General features: G+C 42.4%; 1 protein-coding gene across 2 annotated transcripts; it reads right to left on the bottom strand.

Moving 5' to 3' along the window:
- Positions 1 to 180: 180 nt before the first annotated feature.
- LOC135939651 (collagen alpha-3(IX) chain-like) lies at positions 181 to 21,912 on the bottom strand. Of its 2 annotated transcripts, none has more exons than XM_065484150.1 (26): positions 21,748 to 21,912; positions 9,998 to 10,074; positions 8,443 to 8,650; positions 8,119 to 8,335; positions 7,663 to 7,833; positions 6,964 to 7,035; positions 6,311 to 6,388; positions 5,590 to 5,688; positions 5,125 to 5,170; positions 5,010 to 5,062; positions 4,779 to 4,898; positions 4,619 to 4,726; positions 4,349 to 4,481; positions 3,634 to 3,785; positions 3,275 to 3,311; positions 3,148 to 3,210; positions 2,891 to 3,096; positions 2,773 to 2,836; positions 2,666 to 2,718; positions 2,195 to 2,380; positions 2,077 to 2,134; positions 1,877 to 2,020; positions 1,328 to 1,429; positions 936 to 1,025; positions 732 to 878; positions 181 to 677 (listed from the first exon to the last, which is right to left on the bottom strand). In XM_065484150.1, the coding sequence occupies exons 1-26, from the start codon at positions 21,762 to 21,764 to the stop codon at positions 559 to 561; spliced, it is 2,820 nt and encodes a 939-aa protein (XP_065340222.1). In that variant the 5' UTR covers positions 21,765 to 21,912; the 3' UTR covers positions 181 to 558. The 2 variants fall into 2 exon arrangements, with proteins under 2 accessions (XP_065340222.1, XP_065340214.1); XM_065484142.1 differs by lacking the exon at positions 1,328 to 1,429 and adding an exon at positions 1,624 to 1,725 and having other exon boundaries at positions 21,748 to 21,911.
- Positions 21,913 to 22,802: the final 890 nt, after the last annotated feature.

The raw sequence follows: 22,802 nt of genomic DNA, 5'->3' as shown, positions 1-22,802 counted from the left end.
ATGTTGTGTATTCACATTTGCTGTGTTCATTATCAAATCTATATTTTTTGAAATCTAAAACTATGCACTATAATATTATATAATAACATGCTCTCTCTGGAGCTTTTGAACACACAAATAAAATAAATAAATGCCATTTAAAACTGGGAATCAATGTTAAAATATCAAACAGCTTCATGGTACGAAGAGACATTTTGATTGATTTTATTAATCTATATTTTACTGTCATGTTCTTTTATTACACATAATTTTAAATTCATTTTTTAATATCTCGTCACTGGTTATGGCACTCTGGTCCTTGCATGCACGTATAGTAAAAGTTTTCATCCAACGTTTTAAATTTAATTACTTATTTTGTCAAAATTACAAATACATTATTCAACAATTACAATTTATATATAATTATGCTTCCATCATAGTACAAAATTCAGGACCTGCTTTCATAGCTTTTGGACTAGCAAATTTATTAATTTAATTCCACCCACCCCGTCACTCTGTTGTAGCTAAAGAGTTCTTGGCAGTGAAATGTGAATTATTTAAGTTTGCGTCATTGCCTATTTACGGTCCTTTGGAGTTGCTGTCTTGTCTTGAGGCTTGGATGCTGTTGGCATAGTTGCAGTATTCACAAAATCCAGGTGGGCCCTGAGGACCTGGCGGACCCCTTACTCCAGGTAAGCCTGAAACATATACGATATTTCCTCCAGTGGAAAATAGATTTTGTAAAGCCTTACCTTGTCTGCCTTGTTCACCTCTGTCGCCTGCCCTGCCAGGCAAGCCAACGCCCGTCGGTCCGGTTTCTCCAGGGTGCCCTCTAGGACCTGGAGGGCCTTCTATTCCGACTCCTTCAGGACCCCTCTCACCTTTCTCACCCTTTTCACCTGTTCATGTGGATAAAACATTATTTGTGGAGTAGGATTTTTGTGCTTAAGAATTACCCTGAGGCCCGAACGGGCCAACTGGCCCTTGCGCTCCAGGAAGGCCTGTGAACCCTCTTTCACCAGGCAAGCCAGCTGGGCCTGGATCACCTAAATGATAAGAGATTTTAAAAATGGTCCACTAAACCTTGATTAATGGAATCAAAAAGTCATGCGATTAAAATTAGAATAGTTGGTGAAGAACAAAATTTTCATAAAATGCTTTAAAGGCATGCATGCACAAGCAAAATAATAAAAATTAATTACAAAAGCAGAATGTGTGGACGAATTGTATGATAGGTACAGGAGAGAGCCAAAATCTTGCGTTCCAATCTACATTTTTGAGAAGGCTGGACACAGAATTTATTGATTCCATTAACCCTCTGATCCGTGCTGCTCAAAATGGTAGCTACCTGGAATCCCTTTGACCCCCACTCTGCCAGGTCTTCCAATCCTACCGATACCAGGTGGACCAGGGGGTCCTCGAATATCCTCAGTAAACTCCGCCAGCCTCTCTGTGCGACACGCATAAGTTTGGTGCTATGTTAATCATGTGAATTAACCCTTCTCCAATTTAAATCATGTACACAAGAACAATTTTTTATTATGTGACTGTTCGTGACCGGGAAATTGCAGTGTACAAGCGGAAAGTTTCGCTGTGACAAAGCTCCAAGCTCTGCATGCCTTTCGAGGACAGAGAAATTCAAACCTGGAGACCCTTGAAGACCTGGTGGACCGATCCGCCCAGGTCGTCCTCGACCTGGTGGACCAGGCGGGCCTGTTAGCGTCTCTGCATACTCCCTTATGTAATCTGAAAGATTTGATTAGGAACTTGGCATATAATATGCCATTAAAGACGTCTGCTCTTCCTTAAACGTTTTGCAGCGTTTTTTTCAGTCCTTTTTTCGATTAGGTTACAAATTTCCGAAAATTAATGCGCAGTAACAATTATGATTTCTCACCTCTTATCACATTGATGCACAATTCCCTGACTTCTGCTTCAGTAAAACTTCTTCCAGGTGGTCCCACAGCTCCATGCAAACCAGGTTGACCTCTTTGTCCAGGCGGTCCCGGTAAACCTGGAGGGCCGTCTTTCCCTGGGAGTCCTAAATAAAAATAAATAGAAACAATTATTTGTCCTCGATTTATCCCTTTTATTTACCTGGCATTCCTGGCTGTCCTTCTGGGCCCCTTTCCCCATTTGCTCCACGTTCACCAGGCTGCAAGGATTGAGTAATTATTTCATTTAATAAAAAATAATAATAATCGAACTTATTTACCGATCCTGGAGCTCCAGGAGGTCCTCTTGGACCTATCATTGATTGCAGGCTATTGCTTTCTGCCACAATGCTGTTAGACACGGTAACCACCTCGCCAGGAGGTCCTGCTGGTCCTACAGAACCTGGGATTCCAGGATTTCCGGGTGGGCCTGGCAAACCCATTTGACCAACAGCTCCTGAGGCTCCCTTGAAAATGAGTTTTTTTTTTTAATTTATTAAAATGTTCTTCTACAATTTTTTACTGTAATTTTTCTAAAGTTCAAACAATCGAAGAACTCTCTACTTGAATGTTATACTACACGCTTTGAACTGTTGTACGGCGGCACAGTTTCACGCTCTTTGCAAGGCGATTCAGTGATCACGTAAAGCTGGCTGGCAACAAGGCCGATTATAATTATATTTATTTGAGCCCTTGATTTCTAAGCATTAATCTAATGGCTTTATTTAGCGTTATGTGTGCATAGTACTTACTGGTAAACCAGGCAAGCCTCTCTGTCCTGGAGGACCTGGCTCTCCACGGTCACCTAAAATACTTAAATTTGAATACAGTGACATTAATTAATTTAGTAATATTTCACCTTCTTCCCCCTTTGAACCTGGCTTTCCTGAAGTGCCTGGAGTTCCCGGCTTGCCAGGTGGTCCCTATTTGTAATCAATATTTTTTTATCTTGCGATGAACCTTAAAACAAATGTTACCTGAATTCCTTGTGAACCTTTTTGTCCATGATCACCTTTTTCCCCATGCTCGCCTCTTTTGCCTTCATCGCCCTGCGGTCCTTCCCGACCTGGCATACCTACGAGTCCTGGAGGTCCTGCCAACCCTGAGTCACCCTTCTCGCCCTTGTCGGCCTTCTCTCCTCTTTCACCCTTGTCACCTTTATCACCAGGTTTTCCTGGATCCCCTTTAAAGAAAAGATCAAAATTCACAATCATTTTTGAGTTAAAAAATATACCTTCAGCTGCAGCAGCTCCCGGCACACCTGGATTCCCATCCAGTCCAGGTTCACCCTTTCTGCCTAATAACCACAAGGGAATTGATTTAGTTTTTTTCCTATAATTTTGGATACGGAATCAAAATACCTTCATCACCCTTTGGTCCAATAGGTCCAGCCACTCCCTGTGGAAAACAGTATTAAGTCGCTTTCATTGCATTAGGTATTCTTGTTTACTCTCACATTTGTCACATTACAAAAATTTTATTGCCAAATTATCAAAAAAATTATAACGATATCAAAAATTCTTATTTAAATAAAAAAGAAAAATCATTACTTCGCTCCAATCAAGGCATTCATAACCATTTATACAGTCCCTCAGTAAATGATGTGAATTTAAACCATTTTAAAGACATCAACTGTGACATTTTAATTTATTGTGTTTGTATAGTACCACACAATCACATTATTCTGGCATAAAAAGTATAAGCAGGCATGAAACCTTACCGGTGGGCCACCTGGGCCGAATGGGCCTTGCGGGCCTATAAGTCCCCGATCTCCTCTGTCCCCTTTTTCTCCTGGAAATCCGGGCGTCCCATCCTTTCCTGGCAGCCCTCGTAATCCATCTTTGCCATCTATTCCTGCGTCACCTATCTCTCCTAAAAATACATTTTTTTAGTCACGCGCCGTATCTGAAATATGCACATCCAAATGCATAAGATGCAGCTGCACTTTGAATGTTTTTGTTGCTTGTCAACAGGAGGTCATGTGTTTTTTATCTACCAGAAATAGGCCAGTTTACTGCTAGCTACACAAAAACAGATTTTTCGTTTCAGACATTAAAACACCTATATTCTTTGAGCTCAAAATCGCTGACGTGACTGTGATTATTTATTACGATTGCTAGTTTGATTTTTCATCCGAGTGCACTTAAATCAAGATTATAAAACAATAAAATGTATTTTATTGAATTGCGTAGGCCGGTGTGCTGCTGATAGGAAGTAAAAGGGTGATCACGGTCCACCATAATAGCTGCAAAAGGAGTGGTTCGACCATACAGTACAATTCATTGATATTCATGACCAAATATTTCGCATAGGCGTGCCTGATATTTTGCGAATTTTGCATACGCAGCAAACACACACTCGCATCGGCGTGCCATATATATGGAGCGATAGTTGCGATTTATTAAGAGCAACTTTTCAATGGAAGGAGAGCTTACCTTTATCTCCTTTACTCCCTCTTTCGCCTCGCTCTCCGCGTTCTCCCTGAGAGCCTTTTTCGCCTGGCACAGCGTCAACATTGTTGCTGATAAAGCTCGGCGTGCCCGGTGGACCTGCAGGCCCCGTCAGACCCTAAAAATTACGATCGACATCGTGAAACATTGAACTGAAATCATAATTATTGCTTGTGCGCATACAAAATAAATTTTAACACAGCTGACGTTTTCGCCTTCAATATTTAATTAAATCAACCAAAAGATCGTACTCACCTGAGGGCCCTGATCACCTTGGTCTCCCTTTTCACCTTTCGTGCCAGCCCTGCCTCGAAAGCCTGTTTCACCTTTATCGCCTTTCTCTCCATTAAATCCAGGCAGTCCCTAAAATTTATAATTTTTTAAGAGCAAAAGCATATTAGTGAACCTCTTGTACCTGAGGTCCAGGGGGGCCTTCTACAGGTTCGCCCTCTATTGCAACTGCATCTCTGCCAGGCAAGCCATCTGTTCCTCTTTCGCCTTTTTCACCAAAGTCACCTTTTAAACCCGTGTCGCCCTAAAATACTTTTTTTAGGAAAATTTCGTTTCAAATGCCCGTGGCGATTTTTTTTGCGAGACGTAGAGTTGGCCTATAGCAAACGTTACGCATATTAAAAGTTCTAATTACCCTTTCTCCTTTCTGACCCGCTCTTCCTTCCAAGCCCTGGGGCCCAATGGAGCCTGCAATAAATTGAAAGTTAATTTATTGCGTGCGCCCAGCCTTTGTTGACTCTGTAACAAACCTGGGATCCCTCGTGGTCCTTGAGCACCAGGCTCGCCAGCTACGCCCCAAAAAGTGATGGAACATACAGAAAGTGAACTTGAAAGGCAAAGGTTTTCAGCGTTGTTTAGATATCGCGCATGCAATGAGTATTAGTAAAATTATCGGAAAAAATCAACAAATTCAACTAGAACTACCATAATACTAGAAAGATATAAATTTTGTCTGCTACCAATAATTTATCAACTTAGCTAAACCAAAAATATAATTTTCTCACTTTTAATTTCTTTGCTTTTCTTAATGTCACGCAATCCAGAATTTCCACATGAAAGTAGTTTGATTTTAAATTTTAAAACGATAAATATTAATCGTTTAGAAAGGGGTACTGGGTGATTCAATTAAGAATTGGTTTGGCAAGTTTAAATATGTAGGATAAGGTTAACAAGCAGCCACAAAGAGTGTTAATCACGCATGCAAAAATGCTTACTGGCACTCCAGCTTCTCCCTTTTCTCCTTTGTCCCCTGGGAAACCCGGAACCCCAATTGGTCCTCGTAGGCCAGGTGAACCAGGTCGCCCATCTTTGCCCTAGATAGCAAATTAACGGGTTAAGAATTCTATAAGGAAATACAGTGTGCGTCACTAATTAGCGGACATTCTCATAGACAGTTTGCACCAAGAATGAAAGTGTCTCTAATAAATTAAGTGCAAGAGTTGGGAAATGGAGATACAAATCTAAGAGAGTCACAAGCGGAGTGAAAGAAACTTGATCTAAACTAAAATTTTGAAAACCTACTGGATCTCCAAAATCACCAGATATGCCTTTGGTGCCCTAAAATTTGTCAGCTGCATATTAGACGTGTAAATATTTGTAAAAACGTGTGCTACCGCATACGGAGGAAACAACATAAAAAATGAGGCTTTACTCGCGAGGCTCCACCTGCTTATGCTTAGTGTGTGTGGTCCAGTCTCGCTTAGCCACTTGAAAATCAATTAATTAATTCAGCGACCGGTGCAAAAAAAGAGACAGCACGCGGTGGCGGCCGGCGAACGCGCAATTTATGCACTGATAACAACAACATATCTCATTGGTTTGCCGCTGACAGAAAAGCAGAAACAAACCGACTGCTGCTTCCAGCTCATTTATTTATTTGTTTGTATCGCGCTGCGTGGATCGAGCCAGATAAAATCAGTGTATAGCTCTACTTACGTTGGTGCCGTTTAGTCCAGGTGGTCCTTGAGGACACACGGTCTGCTCGCAGGATCCCGTGGCAGCTTTAGGTGCATTCTGCAAGCACATTAATCTTATACTGCGCTCGGCCGAGCAAGCCATTTATTTCTGCACGATGAGTTGCGCCTTTTGCACGCGAGGGTCAAGAGCTGTTGACTCGCGTAAAAGTGCAACTCGGCTTGCGCTAACGAGCAAGGAATGGTCATTTCATCCCAGAATTCTTAGCTTGTTTGAATAAATCGCCAAATATCGTGCCACAACCCGTTACCGGCAATTCAAAAAATCAAGCGTACCCGACGTAATTTAAAACAAAACTCGTTTGCAATTACAGCAAAATGACTGGCTTCGCGCTGGGCGAAGCGAATGAAAAGCCACTGACCAAAAATAACAGCAGACCATAAAAATCCTTGGCTATTTTTACGAGTGCCAACTTTTCATCTTCTGCATCGTGTAAAAGAGAAGTGGCCGCGTGCGATAAAAGACGATAAAATTTTAAGTAGCAATCGCTGAGTAACGACGAGAGAAAAGATATTCGCGTCTGTTTTCCTGCTCAAGCGCGTGGGTGGCAAAAAGATTAAATCATTTTTTCTTTTTATTTCGCGAACGCGAGAATGCATGGCACACACGCTCACAGGAATTTCGCCGCACGTCTCTCGCTGTGGTCTCTCCGGGTCGCAACTTAACACCATCCACTGCAAATCAATCTGCAAACAAATATTTCAGCTTTCAGTTAGTGCGTGTTTACTTTGTGACTTTGTTAAAGTAAAAAGCTGCGTGTCGCCGCTCTCAAGATGAATAAGCGAATTATATCTCGCGGGCGATATCTCTTCCTCCTCCCTTGGAAAGCGCACACACATATGCTTCGGTTCTCAGAACGTGTACGCTTCCACTTTACACAAACACCGTCTGCGATATTTATTGCAATTTCTAGACGCGACGAGCACAACACAGTCTGCTCATTCATGATTTATGTGCAAAAAATCGGTGCATTTTACTTTAATGCATTGTTTATTTACAAGCGCAGACCTGGCCTTGGAGGGCAGTGATCGAGTGCAAATCGCCTGGCAGGCAGAAAACGCGAGGCCCGTAATGATTCAAAAGACTGGTGCGATACAAAACCGGCTAGACGTTTGCAAAAAAATAAATATCAAGGCACAGTGAAGCGGAAAGTCTTGACAAAGTTTTATTGTCAAGTATTTCACTCAGCTCGATATTTCACTGCCCTGCTGAGACACACATTCTGCCTCGCACTCGTAAATAATGGTCCATTTGAGAGAGCGACTGACTGGAACATAAATACACATTTATGATGAATGAGTCGCTTTTCTTACCGGAACAGTGCGTCGGCCGTTGGCCATCTTGGAGATTTCGATTTTGCCATTGGCGTCGATGGGTCCTCTCGGCTGCAGGCTGTGCTCCTGCGTCCGCTGGCAGTCGACGTACAGCTCGACCCTGTCCCTGAACACACCGAAGTGGATCTTGTGCCACTCCTTGTCAAATATCTGCAAAATCAGAAGAGCAAATTTTTCAGCCTGCATGTTCACTCCCACTGGCCCTTCTCGGATTATTTTTTATTGTGTGTAATGTCGTTGGTTACAATTGACACGCAGATGAAGATTTAAAAAGGGCTGTCCCCGCTGTAAAAGAGCGAGATAATCTTACCAGAGTACGTACAAACAACCTCGCAACCAATAAAATAAATTTGAGGGTTATATTGCACGAACTCATGAGTATGTATGTGGTGCAATGAAAAGAATAACAAGCAAAGCTGATGGGCTTTATCTTACGGGAGGATCTTTAAAGTATAATGTCTGCAACCGGCCCTCGTAGTTGACGATAGAAAACTCTAACGTCTTGTTTCGGCCGTGCACGGTAATGAGGAACTGGGGCCTGTCTTGCAGGTCGGTCATCCGCAGGATGTGCCACCTATCGCCAGGAAGTCTGCGTGCTCTGTACGTTGAAATAAAACTGAATTCTTCGGGCAAGCCCAGAGGGAACACACTCCTGAAACACACGGTTGAAGCATGATTCTCGAGCGAACACAACAGAGGTGGTTTAAATTTTATGAATGAAAAAGAAGTAGTTTCAAGTGGGATGCATTTCAAGCTGACCTGGTGGGTAGTTGGAGGTCAGCGTTGGTATTGAGTCTGTAGGCAGTCTGCATCCTGTTGGAGCCCCTGACGCGAGTCACGCCAGGGTACTGGGTCTCCGGCAGATCCAGAGCAAAGTTGCGAATGAAATCGAAGGCCTGCAGGTCGTCCTCTCCAGGCTTGTAGCCGGCGCAGGGTCCATTCAGCTCCACGTAATTGTTCTCACTCTCTGTGTGCAAATAAAAATCATATTTATCCCGGTAACTTTTTAATGTGGTTAAAAAAAGATGAAACGATTGAAATTTTGTGAAACTAATGTGTAAATAGCTCCATAAAACGAGGAGCGTAAAAACGTTGAAACTGCATTCCAATAAAAGAGAACGTGCGAGATAACCATTCCTCATTCCCCTCATTTTCATCCTGATTTAAAATATTTCAATCATTTGAAGTAAAACCAATTGCAATTTAGTTTATTAAAATCAACTTAATTTTTCTCTTTTTTTAAAACTTAATCCTCAATCATCAATCATACAAACTAAACTGGCTGTTTTTGCGGAATCAAATGAATTCACGATAGCGAATCGCGGCTCATTTGCAAATCGGAAACAAAGCCTCATCAAAGTCTTATAGCGCTTGTATGCAAACAAACAGAACAAGAATCGGCAAACGGCCAAATCCAATTTACTGATAGTGATCTTAAGTGCGGAAAACAACGTCATTGAGAGACGCTCGTTCCAATAAGGGCCGAGCGGACCACCACTGCGCTACTAGCCTAAACTAAGTGTGTGGGACGACGAGAATTTCAAATTCAAATAAGCTGCTCGTGCGTGCGGTAATCAGTGTGTAAACATCCAGGGCGTGTGTTTCGTTTTGCCGGACGACGGTCTGCATTTTCAGCTCGATGGCCACGTAATTATCGCGTGCCGTGACAACGCACTACCCCGGCCGCGCTCAACATCTGCTAAATCAACGTATGTAACAAGAAGTGTGGCTTGTGAATGAATGAGGCATCGTTGACCCAGCCTGACCTGACCCAACTCATTCAGCCGGCCTGTTTTTTGCTGACAATGCCGGACGACGAAATTTTATTAATGGCTTCATTTGCTTGCAAATGAGTCGGTCTTTAGCGAAAATGGGCTGGCCGATTTGAATTATGCTAATCCTGCCCTGTAGTCGCGCCGTCCCACTTGTCTTGAGCACAATTTTCCGCGTAATTTGCATCGTGTCTAGCCATCGAATCCATTTCTTACTTCTTCTTAAGTCGTTAATACATTCGGGGGAGAGGAGATTGCGTGCGCGATCAGTTCATTAAGCGCGGAACGAGCCAGTATTTTTAGCTTATGAAGTCATCGGTGGCGAGAAAATGAAATTAATTCATCACTCACGACGACTGCGGGATTACAATGTAGTATTACTCTTCATTGGCCGCTAATAAATCAGCGCGGTGTTTAGATAAAAGTCACGCGCGCGCTGTGGTGCACTCTTGCTTTTTCAAGAGATGCTGTACCACCGACGATGCACACATTTATTAAGTGAGCACCACGTGTTGAAAACTCATCAAATTTCAACAACTTACGCGCCACGACCACTGAAGGGGATGTCAGTGCCGCCGCCAAGAGGAAGACCACACCAGGGTTCATCACCCTTCCGAGCCTGGAAAAAATAAATCACTAATTAATAACTCTGCTGTGTTAAAAAATGTGTTCATTTATTTAATAATTATTATCCAAACTGTTTTTAAGAAATCAACAAGGGGAATAATTCACGCTTCGTTTGACCCAAGAAATTTCAAAAGAGTTACAAACCAGATTTTCTTGAAACAGTTTTCAATCTCCTCTACTATCTCTGTCACTTGCAGTACATTCCTTAACGCCGTTCATAACCATATTTCCAATCATGTTGATCATTTGAGTTATAAATATCGCTTTATTGGAGATACCTATCACGGCTTCTCATCGCCGCCTACTGGCAGGTGAAAATAGCTACAGGGAAAGACACAGCATATTATAATGCAAAAGTGACACACGTCACATCATGCCGCGAGCCTTTGTGTTTGGCAATCTCGGCCTCTTTTCACGGTCCATTGATCAAATTGAAAATAATTCTTGCGTTGGAGCTTGCTGAATAAATAATTTCTGTGTGAGTGGAGTCAAAAATATATTTTGTTAATGCCAGCCGGGCCGCTTGGCGAAAGAAAAGCTGATGTCATCTCCGTCTCATAATTCAAGGGGCAACTCTCATCACTTGCACGCGCGACTAATAGCGCCGCTTTTACGACTCATAAACTCACTTTTTATTAGGAAAAAACACCGCGAAGCGCAAGTAACGCATTATTTATAATTGGCGGGGTGGTAATTAAAAATAAACATGTTGCACTACTTGAGTGTTAACAAGTGACAGACAAAGCCGCACTCGCCGTAAAAGCTTTTTTGCGAGCAAAAATTGATTTTTTGCCAATAAAAGAGCGAACATCATAGTGGATACGAAAACTGGTCCAGTCAAAATTACAATGTTGGCGTTGAGAAATTGCGGTTTGCGAACTGTTAAATGAAATAAATTGTATACTCAAGTCTCGACCGGCAGTTCCTGGAGTTGTACCACTATTAATCTTCCAGACGAGATTGAGTCGATAAATTATCTAATTCGTGAGCCTCAAATTGAATTGGTTCACGTACTTTTAAGTGAGATGGGCGGGTAATCTGGTGCTATTATTAAAAAGGTCGTGACCCCATGCTCCCTTATATGCGAAATCACCAGCTGCGGGGCAGTCGTGAAATGAATGGAGCTGAACTTTTAAAAGACTTGCATTGATTACATCCGAATGTTAAAAGTGTCTTATAGTGTTTAACAAATTAAAATTTCTATAGACCTGTACTTTTTGTTTGTTGTTTTAATTTTAGTATCTGAAATAAAGTTCGTAATCTGAGTAAGAGCAAAGTTTCTGGTAATATTCATCAGCCTTCCTTGGGACGATGTAGTCACGCACGTCGTCCAGCAAATCGAAAATCCACCATTTCTTGACGCGTCCCAGAACGAAGACGCTAAAAAGTCTGAGAGCCGTGAAGGTCAGCATACTTTGTCCAAAGATGTCAATCAGATAACTGCAGTTGCATTTCAAAGCCTCTCTCGGGGTTTCTGCCCTGTAGATGTTGCTGACGATTTTGCAGGGTGTGCAAACTATGAGCTGCCATTCAGTGACAAAGTTGATGAAGTAGAAATTCAGCGTCAGCAGCGCGAAAAAAGCAATTGCTAGACCTGCACTGCTCTGCTGCAACGAACCGGGCTCCGTGTCGTCTTCGTAGTCTGAGCCTGTGTCGATTTCGGGGAACGTTGCAAAAACAGCAAATCCATCTGCGTTAAAGGTAGGGAAAACATCCCTGGCACCAGGGTGACAAGCGTTAGTTCGGTTGGTCCGCTTGGAGGCTCGCCTCGTGAGGCGTCTGAAGAAGAAGGCCACGATTTTCCCAAAAATTAATTTTGTCAGCAGAAATCGCATCAAGCTAATCATTTTTAGTGGGTCAAAAGAGGAATTTAGAAGTTATAGAGTATTGGACAGATGATGTTGCTTTAAATTTTGCCAAAAATAGCACAGTTGCAATTGTTGAAATACATATTATTTTTGTCGTTAATTCCAACAATATACTTTCTGACATAGTTTCTGCACAAGACTTGGAAATAAACAAAAAGGTTTAATTCAACTGTGTCACTGACTTAATCTTTAATTTGCAAAAAACACCAACTAAACAATAAATAAACGATTTGCAAGGATTAATAATCCATCTACATCCGCGAGCTGAGGCATCACACGTAAATACAGTAATAAAAGCATCAACTGAAATTACTACCTTCAGAATGAAAACAAATAAGCCTGAAAGCTCCGCTTGTGATTATCATTACGATCTGACTGCCAAAGGCAGCCGTCTTTAGACCTGTCATTATCATAATAACAATGTGTTGCTAACACTCTTGACCTGACTTAATTAATTTGTTGAAGTCTGAATATATGAAAAGAGTTAACTTTGTAAACCAATTCCTGGTCAGAACAGCTCAGATTAAAACTGCTTTAATAGTAATAAAAATTTTTAGACAAAAATTAACTCAAATAAAAATAAATTACATATTTCCCATTGTTCTTAACTGAAAGATTTTTCCTGAGAACAAAATAAACTCATTACATATTTATTTTTGGTTAATATCTAACTTTACTTAATTCAAGAAAGTATAACAGCACAGAAATTACAAGAAAAAGTTGTTCAAATGAAAACATCTAAAGGCATTTCCTTGATCTGTCAGCTTCGTTTTCAAACATCAAAGACACGCGCGAAACTGCGTGAAGAAGAGCAAGGATGATAAAACTAGAGGACAAAAAATGGCTAGATGAGCGGGCGATAAAAGCGAGCTCTTGGCTTTGCGACTGCTTTTTGAAAGAAACAATTTGTCAGGAGCAACATCCATGGCTGCATGAAAACACTCTGGTTGAAAATAAAGGGCAGAGATCGAAAATAATCATCAGCAGCATGAGAGCGAATAAATCAGGGCGAACAATGGACGCGATTGATAGCATCGCTGCTCTTCCGTAAAAGGCAACTACGAGCCCCATGACTGTATAGAAATATTTTAATTTGCGTGTGTTATTATTGTGTGCTGAGACACAAAGCACGTCATTTAGCACCCGACAGCATTTTGTGCGACGCGCGAGCTTTTAGCTGTCGGCCGCGCGAGAGCCGCAGATTTATTGAGCCTGAAATATTCTGCTGTGCTTCGAAATTATCCCATAATGCAGAATTATCACCGTGCCAAATTCGTGATTTCAGTGCCGAGGTGAGGGCTTTATGCGCCTAAACTGGAGGTATTATCTACTGAAAAGCTTATTGTAAATACGGAGAAAGACAAATTTAAATTTTAGCCAACTTGTCCGGCAGCTTTATGTGTGTTATTGATGGTGCTGTAATTCCACCAAAGCAGATCAAACGCCCAGAATTTATTCTAAGTAGTTTTCTCGTTGAACACGGAAGTATACCTGGTGCCACTTTGTGTGAAAAATTCCCCGCAGTGTATGATGGCTCGTTTTGTTGGGAATGAAAGCTAGTGATCAAACTAATACCTGTGATTTTCCGCTTGAGATCTAACAGTCAATAAGTAAAACTCTAACTAGGCAATTCCCGCGAGGGTGACGTTGAACATGCGCGAAGGAATGCCAAAAATCTTGCTAGTGTGTGTTGTGTTTTTAATTCGCCAATAAATATGTTCGTGTCCGCAGGCAGGGTCTCGACTTATTCTCGTGGGGGCGCCAGTCCACCTACCTCATTCAAGAGGACAAAAGCTAACGCGCGCGGCAGCAACAATTAAGATAAATGTGCATGAGCCACTCCAGCTGTACGCTGACACTGTTGTGTGTACCTCACATTGCACTTAATGCCAGCCAGACGTTTCAAATAAAGAACGGGCAGACATAATTTTATCTGGTACATCGCATTTACCCATGCGAAACCCGCGTGTTTTTGTGTGTGCGCGCGGCTGGCTGGTATTTTTATAGTTGTAATCAATCTTTGTTCAGTGGGTGGAGCATTGTAATTGGATTACCATTCTTCATGCTATCAAGATGATGATGGAGAACGCAGAGACAGTGCTGCTGCCGCTGCCGCTGGGAAGAAGAGAAATTTGCATACGAAGATCGCGCTTAATTAATTCAATCGAGAGAGACACACAGCAATGAGGCAAAGGTCGGTGCCAAGCGTTATTGCTGCAAAAAGTAGCGAGATACGTCTCGCGCGCGCGATTCATCATCAGACCTGAGCAGACGTGTGATGTCATTTCACGCAGCATTTCTTATGTCATGCAGGAAGTCGCGTCGAATTTATTCGCCAGCAAATTTTTATGGCCTGGCGCGCAACAAAGCTTGATTTTTTTATTCTTTTTCGGCTGGCATCGGACAATATGTAGTATAACGCGCCGGTGGAAAGAAATTTGAGATTTTATTGACCCCTGCGTCACCTCTTTGGCGTCGTTTCTATAAACACAAACTTTTGGAGCGCCGAACGGCTCAACAATGCTTTGAGGAGGTGAAAACACGAGCTCCGAAAATTCAGTTGCTTGTTTCTCGCGGCTAAGATTGTGCTGCTCGTCGGGCGCTGGATCTGCCCTTTACCTCGTATGCGTTTTTCCTCCTTTAACGAACGGTTAAGACTAATTTACACGACCCTTTTGACACATTGAGCCACTCCTTGTATGTCTGGCCCTCGCATGTTTGTTTGGAAGTTAATGAATGTGATTTTCAAAACAATTCATTAGCGTAGCGATCTGCGGGTAGTAGCGCAAATCGCGTCCGCCGCGCTTTCGGTTTTTTGTCTCATTTTGGAACGGGTTTAAAACCTGTATTTATATTCGTGTCCACCTGACGTGAGAAATGGATATATATACGTATACGCGAAAATTGCCGAAAAATTCTCGATAATTACACGAGCTTCCTTGTCTTCTCCCTCTTTTATTTGCAGACACTGCAGCAGATTAGGTTACCGCGCGCCGCTTCAATCGAGGGCGCATACAAGACACTGTTTCGGCTAAATTTGACTGTGATTTTCGGCCTCAACTGACTGCACGAGAGTCGAGCAGGAAGATTTTTAATTCCTTTAAGGATGGACACGAGGAATTCTCGCAGCCGGAGATTCGGTCAGCCGATACGTTAACAAATTATGTCAAACTTGTTCTTCTCCAATTTCACTAATTTCCCGCGCCCATTAGATATTCGTGAATGATAAGGAAATGCCTCTTGAAGGGCTATTCTTTTCGCGCGGCTCCCAACTACGGGCATAAATTAATTATTCGCTTGAACGGTACTGTACACGGGCTTGTTGAAAATGTACAATCATTGCGGCGCTTGTAAAACAGCATTTTATATGTGCGCCTCTACGAAAGGCTCAAACATCTAGTCTGGAGCAGCATTAAAATTTATCTGCCAAATATCTAAACAGACAGCGGGGTCCGATGGCTTGCGCGAGAAGCGAAATTAGTCGGAATAAATTTAACGCTCTGCTATTAATTAACGAGGAGGCATGTCGGAACAGCTCCTTCAGTCGAATATATTAGCAGAGCACGAAGAAATCGGCTCGATGGGGAAGAGACGTTTGTGTCGTGCAATTAGCTAATTAATTAAAATGCAACAGGCGTGAAGTGCGTGGGCATGGGGAGTAGCGCACAGATCTCATTAAAAAGATGAAACGGGCCACTCACGATTCAAACTGGGATCACGACCTTTTCAAATGGCACCAACCTGTTTCCCTCACGCCTCGAGCTTTGACTGATTTCTGTTACCTAATTCAGGATTAGACTGTGTAATTCCTAAGACTTGTGGACAGATTTTGTGGAAATTCCTGATGTGAAGTGATGCTTTTTTAATTTGAAATCTTCGTTATGCATCTCAATCGAGGTATGTGGTCCACCCAACCAGCCGAGATGTGGAGGATGCGTCCTGGGATATTACTAGGCGATATGTGTGTTGTGTATGCAGCCACACGCGTCATTCGATAGCATTTTTCAAGTAATACGGGATAAGATATTGGATTTACGCGCTGGAATGATTCTTTTGACACACGAAGGGCGAAGAAGACTCGACGCATGGCAGTTTTTGTGCGTGTTTGATTTTATTTTGTGGTTATTGAGCTCGCGTGTGTATTTTATTTCAAACGAGATTGGCCATTGACTTTGAGCTCGATAATAATTTTACAACTCTGCTGGTGTGGATTTGATTGCCGAAGCCCTTGAATGCTTTAGTTAATGTACAAAGTCGATGGTATCAGCAAAAGAATGATGCGCCGTGAAAGCAATTTGCAAGTTGGGCATAATTGACACCGCGTGCACGAAAGCGGAGTATTTAAAAGAGGCGAATAAATCACTTCACCTGCAAATGACGCACTTTTAACAAATTACCTTAACTTTTGGCATAATAAATTAGAGAGAAACGCAAAATAATTCACACAAACACACGCCGCGCTATACGTGCTTTTCCACGCGCAACTATTGATTAATTAACTCTTTCTAAATTTTTAATCAGTGAGGATTTTAACGCTTCTCGGCAGGGTACCGCCTGAGAAAATAACACGCGCGGCGCGTTTTGGCGCCCGAGACATGATAGCTGACCGTAGAGAGGCGCACACAGTGTGATTTGCCAAAAAAGGATAAAAGATTATTTAACTTCCAGTTTCAGAACTGGAGAGAGAGAGAGAGAGAGAGAGAGAGAGAGAGAGAGAGAGAGAGAGAGAGAGAGAGAGAGAGAGAGAGTTTGGCGCCAAGAAAATCACATTACATGGGCGCCGTCATTTAAATTGTCATTTCGCACTTTGTTGCTGCAATGACTCATTTCGCTCCTCGGCATATTAGGTCATGTCAAATTTCGTCAGCGCCGAAACTGTTTTTTAAGTTAATTGAGCGGAAAAGTGATCACGAGTAATGAGAGAAGTTACGGACAGCTGACATGATTTTGCATCTGGTTATTCGAAGCGAAAACAGCCAGTTTTTCAATCAGCGCTGTTACTGTGCGTACGCTTCTCTCCTCCGTCTCACATGTACGCTCGTTTGGCACCAAGAGTAGAAAAAGTACCTAGAGAGAGATAAAAATGCCATCAAGTTTGCCTCTGCCTATTATATTATTTGCAACAAGAAGAGACATGGAGTGGTTTGCATGGGGGCTGGCCCTGCTTTTATGTTGGTAATCTTTATCTCGCACTGGGGGGCCTCACTCATTTTATATATATTTGATAGGAAAACTGAAAATTCCAGCCTGAGAGCCACTGAATACCTCGTGCATGCGGTCGGTCAGCCGCTTTTTTACACGTCTGCTCAGACACCGTATGGGAGTTCTCAGAGGTCTTCGCACGCCGTTTGTCTGCTTTGGCTCCGGCGTTTGCTTCACTGCCACTTAATCACTAATAATGGCGTCGTTTATGCTACACACACAGTCAATATCGGCTTGACCTCACGCGCAAGCTGCTCGTTGATATTGATTGTAATGTCCTCGCGAATTGCAAATAAAACATAAATTACGCATCAATGTTGATACGTTTGACTCCATTCAATATAATTCAGATCATGGAGTAGGAGGAGATGATCAAAAGTATTAATTACTGCACACAATGTTTTAAAAGTTTTAAGGTTTATTCATTTTTCAGCAATTTTCATAAGGAGTTTTTGTCAAATATTTGAAAAAATAGTTTTCTCTTTTTAAAGACATTCGACAGCTTTTAATCAAATAACCTGAAGTATATAGGCCTGCAATTAAAAATAAAAAATTGTATGCAAAGAGCTCTCATCAGTTTTGTCTAAATTGTTTTCTTAGGAAACAAGATGAGCTGACGTGAAAAGCGAAAAGCCTCTCAAATTGTGAACGATCATCCTGAAATATTAGCTCGAGAGGCAACAAAGTCACGCGCAGGAAGGGTCACGGACGTGTCTGGTAACTAAGAGCAATGTTCATTCAATTGATATTAATGCGAGCTTTGTGGTCGGAATAAAAGATGTCAAATCAGAAATTCGCTGTGACAACTGCCAGCCGTGATATATGAAGCAGCAAAGAATCCCACACCACTTAGAATACATATATTGTCTTCCTCAAAGATTGTAACAGTCTCCCGAGAGCGCATTTACAAGTTTCCCAATATGGACACAGGATTTGATAAATAAAACGTTTACTATTACTAATGTATTCACAGCCCTACTTGTTATTAATCAAAACATAATTTAACGCTGTGTGCCAGATACGACGCGATAAATTCCTCAACATTGTTTGCTTCTTTTGCTCTCTTCGGAGGAAGAGTTGGAGCAAAAATAATCGCCGTGAGCGGAGGGGAATTAATAGCGACTCATTGAGCTAAAGACTTCTTGTGTATTAGGTGACTGACTTGGAAGATTGAGTTCACATTTCATCAAAAGAAACTCCCGCTGTGCCGCCGCTCTCTGATGATGAGAGAGCGTGCCATTCCAAAAATCGGCTGCGGGGAGATCAACCAGTCAAGTCAGCCAGTCAGTCAGTCGGCGGGCGAGACGTGCAATTTCGCACAGATCTGGATTGACGGTAATGAGTGCTGCAGGATGCTGAGGCGATCAAAAATGCAAATAGCCACTCGTGATCGGCACTCTTCACTTTCGTTCGCTCTAACAAGCCAAAATAGCATACTGAGGGGGTGGCGGAAATTAGTTGGCAGGTGAAAGAAGCTCAAATTGAGAGAGGCAAAAAACATGTTTATCCTCTTCCTTTCTATTACGTCAATTAGCAATCTTAAACGGATTTTAAAGCTCAACTTTTAGCTCAGCTTTTAGATGAGCGTGATTGTGACTCGCATGCAGCAAGTAACAAGGTTATCGTTTGATAGTTCTTTTCCGCTTTATTACTTCTTTTCCTTTAATGTATACATACATAAAATAAAACAAGAGCTGAGGCTTGTGGTTTTATTTTCAATAAATTTTGTTCTATAAAAATGCAATTACATTATATGTTTAACGTTCATAATTTAATGTTAAAAGGATGTGCAGATCAAATTAACAAAAAATAAAAAGCAATTATTATTGATCAGGAATAATTGAACGATTACCTTCAGCACATTTTATTTTTGTTTTTGTAAATATCCGCCAGAGAAATCATTTAAATTTTAAGTCAAGGTCTCTGAGAGTGCCTTTGGACATTTAGTCCCTGCTGAAAAGAAAACACGACACATCCGCATTCCGAACCAACGATTCTGGAAACGACCAATTGAAAAAACAGAGCTGCTCTTTTTAAATGCAGTTTAAATTCCTCCACCCTCACGGAATGCACTACTGTTAGAAGTTCTTTCTTATACTAGTTAGATGACTCAGCTCAAGTTTATAAATCTGACACATTGAAATAAAAGAGGTGATTAGAGGAAAAGTATTGTCAAACAATCAAAAACACCGAGCCGAGCTTTAAAAGCCCTTCGAGATTGCTAATTGACATAATAGAAAGGACGAAGATAATGAGACTTGGTTGGTGAAGAAGAAAATCCGGCGAGAGGCACATGACGGCGCGATTACCGTAAGAAAAAACGAAACGCACGTCTCAAGCACAAACATTTTCAGAAGATACTTACTACTCGGTGGCCGCTCGTCTAAATTGAATAATAATATTTAGTTTCACTCTATATTTACCTATTTTATTATCGCGCCCATCTATTAAGCGGCGGCGGGCAAAAAGTTGTCTGGCCCGCGAGTGTGTGTGTGTGTGTGTGTGTGTGTGTGTGTGTGTGTTTAATTTGATCCATTTACACTAACCGGCTGAAAGCATTTTTCTCCGCGCATAAATAATTCGCAGCCGGCCAAGAAATTATACATAAATTTCTTTCACTCTTCCAAAAAGGGCGGTATCAAGTTTTTCTGGATTTTTTTTTTTTAATTGATTTATCCCCTGATTTTGAGTGCAGATAATTGTTGTTTCTCATGCCAGCACAGTTTCTACGCAATAAATTAGCCAGATTTATTCAATAAAAATGGAAATGAATACGTTAGCCTGGACGAAATTATTTCCTAGCAGTTTAATCAGTGCTTTTTACTCGCACGGCCGGCGCACGCGGTCGGACGGGAAAAGGTCGCAGATTTTGTTTCACGGGTCAGTGGAGACGGAAAATTTATTGAGACCTGACAAGCAGGATGAAATCATATTACTGCTCCGCGCTTTTCGCGTGGCCGTTAAAATTTGCACGACTGCGAATTTCCAAAGTCTGCGTCTGCGTGCCGAGAAATTTCAACTTGCGCCTAAAAATCTGTCAACTTGGTGAATAATCGCAGCGAATAATGAGGCGGCGCGCAGCAAAAGCCCTTTTTCACCCGTCAAATCTGATTACTATACGAGGAAAAAATTTGAACGAGCAGCGCTTCTTTGGGCAGAAGCTAAAAATCTGCTTCACTCTCGTCAGGCTGCCGCGCGGCTGCGAACCGGCGTACAGGCAGGCGTGCTTTCCGATGGCGCTGAAATAACAATTCGCTTCTATCTCGAGGCAGGAACCAGCAAAATATACAATAATTGCGTCACTGTTGATACAAAGCATGTGTTCGCCGCGTAACAAAAATAAAATTGGGCATCACCGGCCGAGGGTGTGTAACGCCGAGTGTTTACTGATCGCATTTTTGCACATTCCACTTCCATTGTGCGCTGTTCCAATTTTATGTCTGCGCAAATGAATCAGCCGAGATGAGATACCAACTCACATGAGCGTTTCATTTATATAACATATACTTTACATGCAAAAAACAGATTATTTTCAAATAAAATTCTTATTCAACATTAAATTGTGTGTTTTAAATTCTTGAAATTGAATCTGGAATGCTGACTATTGAGAACCGAGTTAAAAGAATAAAAGAAATTCCTGAGGTTTTCAGTAAAACTATTGACTTTGAATCAAGAGTGCCAAGCACGAATGTATTTAAATTGCAAAATTATGCGTTTTCTTGCAGGCCTGGAAACGTCTGAACTCCATAAATTTAGTTACAATGGCGTGTGCGTTTGTTTTTAGTTTTTTTTATTATTTTACAACGTGGATTACCGTTAAAAAGAAGACTTTTCGCGTATCACCACGCGCATGTATAATTATGCGCTGTAAAACGGCGGCCTTGCTCTCCCCTGGCGATCAAAGAGCGCAAAATGTGATTTTAATAAAATGTCTCGTGAGACGAGTGCGTGCGACGGGCGCGGATTACGTTTTTGCTCGAGTCAACGGACGGTCTTTTCCTCGGTTTTGGTTTTGGTAGGCGGACGGGTTACTTAACGAGAAGGAAGAGTCGCTTCTGATGCGCACTTTGCAAACGGGAGCCGAGTATGTGAACGTTTTTGAGCAAAAGCTGCACACACAAAGTAGCTGTCGTTTTAAACTCCTCTGCAAAGCGCGTCCGGCCGTTCTCGGAAAAGGCGTCGAATGGCAACCACTTAATTCGCACGTGCAATTATCATAACTACTTGCCGCCTATATGGTCAGATTCGCAGACCGATTGGCAGCGTTTGCTTTAATTGATGGCCCCACTTGAATTTAAATCGCGACTCTCTTATTTGCATTGGTGGCGGCACTAAATTCGGCACTTTATTCGCAACCTCGAAAGGCGGAAAATCTGTCTGTCGCCGCTCGTCTGTGACTAATTCGAGATGCATAATAGCCGTCTGCAAAAATGGAGTACACGTTTGAAGAGCAACAGTAAGTGATCTGACCGCAGTCGATCGACCATAGGCGTTGGAAAAGCGTTTGTTGTGGTCGTGAGCATCGGCTTACTGTCACCCCGATCGGGACGAAGCGTGAAAAATTCGGTTCTTTTCCGCGCCGTGTGTCTGCCTACCTTCTCGAAGGGGTCATCGTGGGGCTTCAGTGCGGCCCTGCGGGGTCAGCCACCATCCAGCTCCTGGCGAGAGACGCGATCCAGCGCAGGGATGCTGCAGTGGACGAGGACCAGCGATCGACTTGTGTGAATCCTGCTGCTCTCTGCTGTCTTGAGCAGCGCCGCGTCACGAGCTGGCGAACCTCTCAAACGGAGCGCGTCCCACCACCGCCGCCGCCGCCGCCGCCGCCGCCTCACCAGTTGGCCGACGGCTCGGCGCACCACCTTCCGAGGACCCGACCTTTGCTTTGCTCACTGCCAAACTTTTTTCGCCCAACACGATCTTCCATTGTTGCTTTTCAGCTGCATGCACGACGCAGTGCTGAAAAATAAAAGAAAACTCACTCCAGGCTGCTGTCCGCTGCGCGACTTTTCCTGCCGTTTGTCGCTCTTGACCATTTTTTTTCGCAGAGAGCACATCTTCAACGCTGCTATAAAACTGCAATAAAATTATAATGATCCCGCAGGAGGGCCTTTATCTTGATTAGCTGTTTATCGTCGAGTTGTCGGTCATTTGCACCTACATTAATAACCGAAACTGCCCTCTGCCTGCCCTGACGTCCGAGGGCCTCAATCGAATTCATAACTCGTGGTTTTATTACGGCTCCGCGCCAGCTAATTAGAACACATATGCCTGCAAAATTTTTAATCTTCGCCGCGATCGACTCGCACAACGGTTGTAGAACCATGCTGGCGAAGTGACTGGAGCTCACTCAGATAAATTTTGGTCAGTTTGCTATGTACGCGGTGTGCACCGTGGCGGAATTTCAAGATCAGACAACTTTTCGCCGACGAACGATCAGCAACCTTTCCCACGTTTCATTCAGAAAAAAATCACGGGTATTCCATTGATAGCCAGTTTGCCGTAATTAAGGCAAAAAATTTGCTATTGCAACTTGTATTTATTTAAATTTAAGATTGCACTCTGAAAAAGAACTCTTAGAATACTACGCTTTAGTTTGAGGCGAATTTATTGAATCAAATCAATTCCGATCGATCCACTCGTAAATTATGTA

Source organism: Cloeon dipterum, chromosome 1 (assembly GCF_949628265.1).
Source record: "Cloeon dipterum chromosome 1, ieCloDipt1.1, whole genome shotgun sequence".
Taxonomy (NCBI): Eukaryota; Metazoa; Arthropoda; class Insecta; order Ephemeroptera; family Baetidae; genus Cloeon; species Cloeon dipterum.
This window is presented reverse-complemented; position numbering and strand designations above follow the sequence as displayed.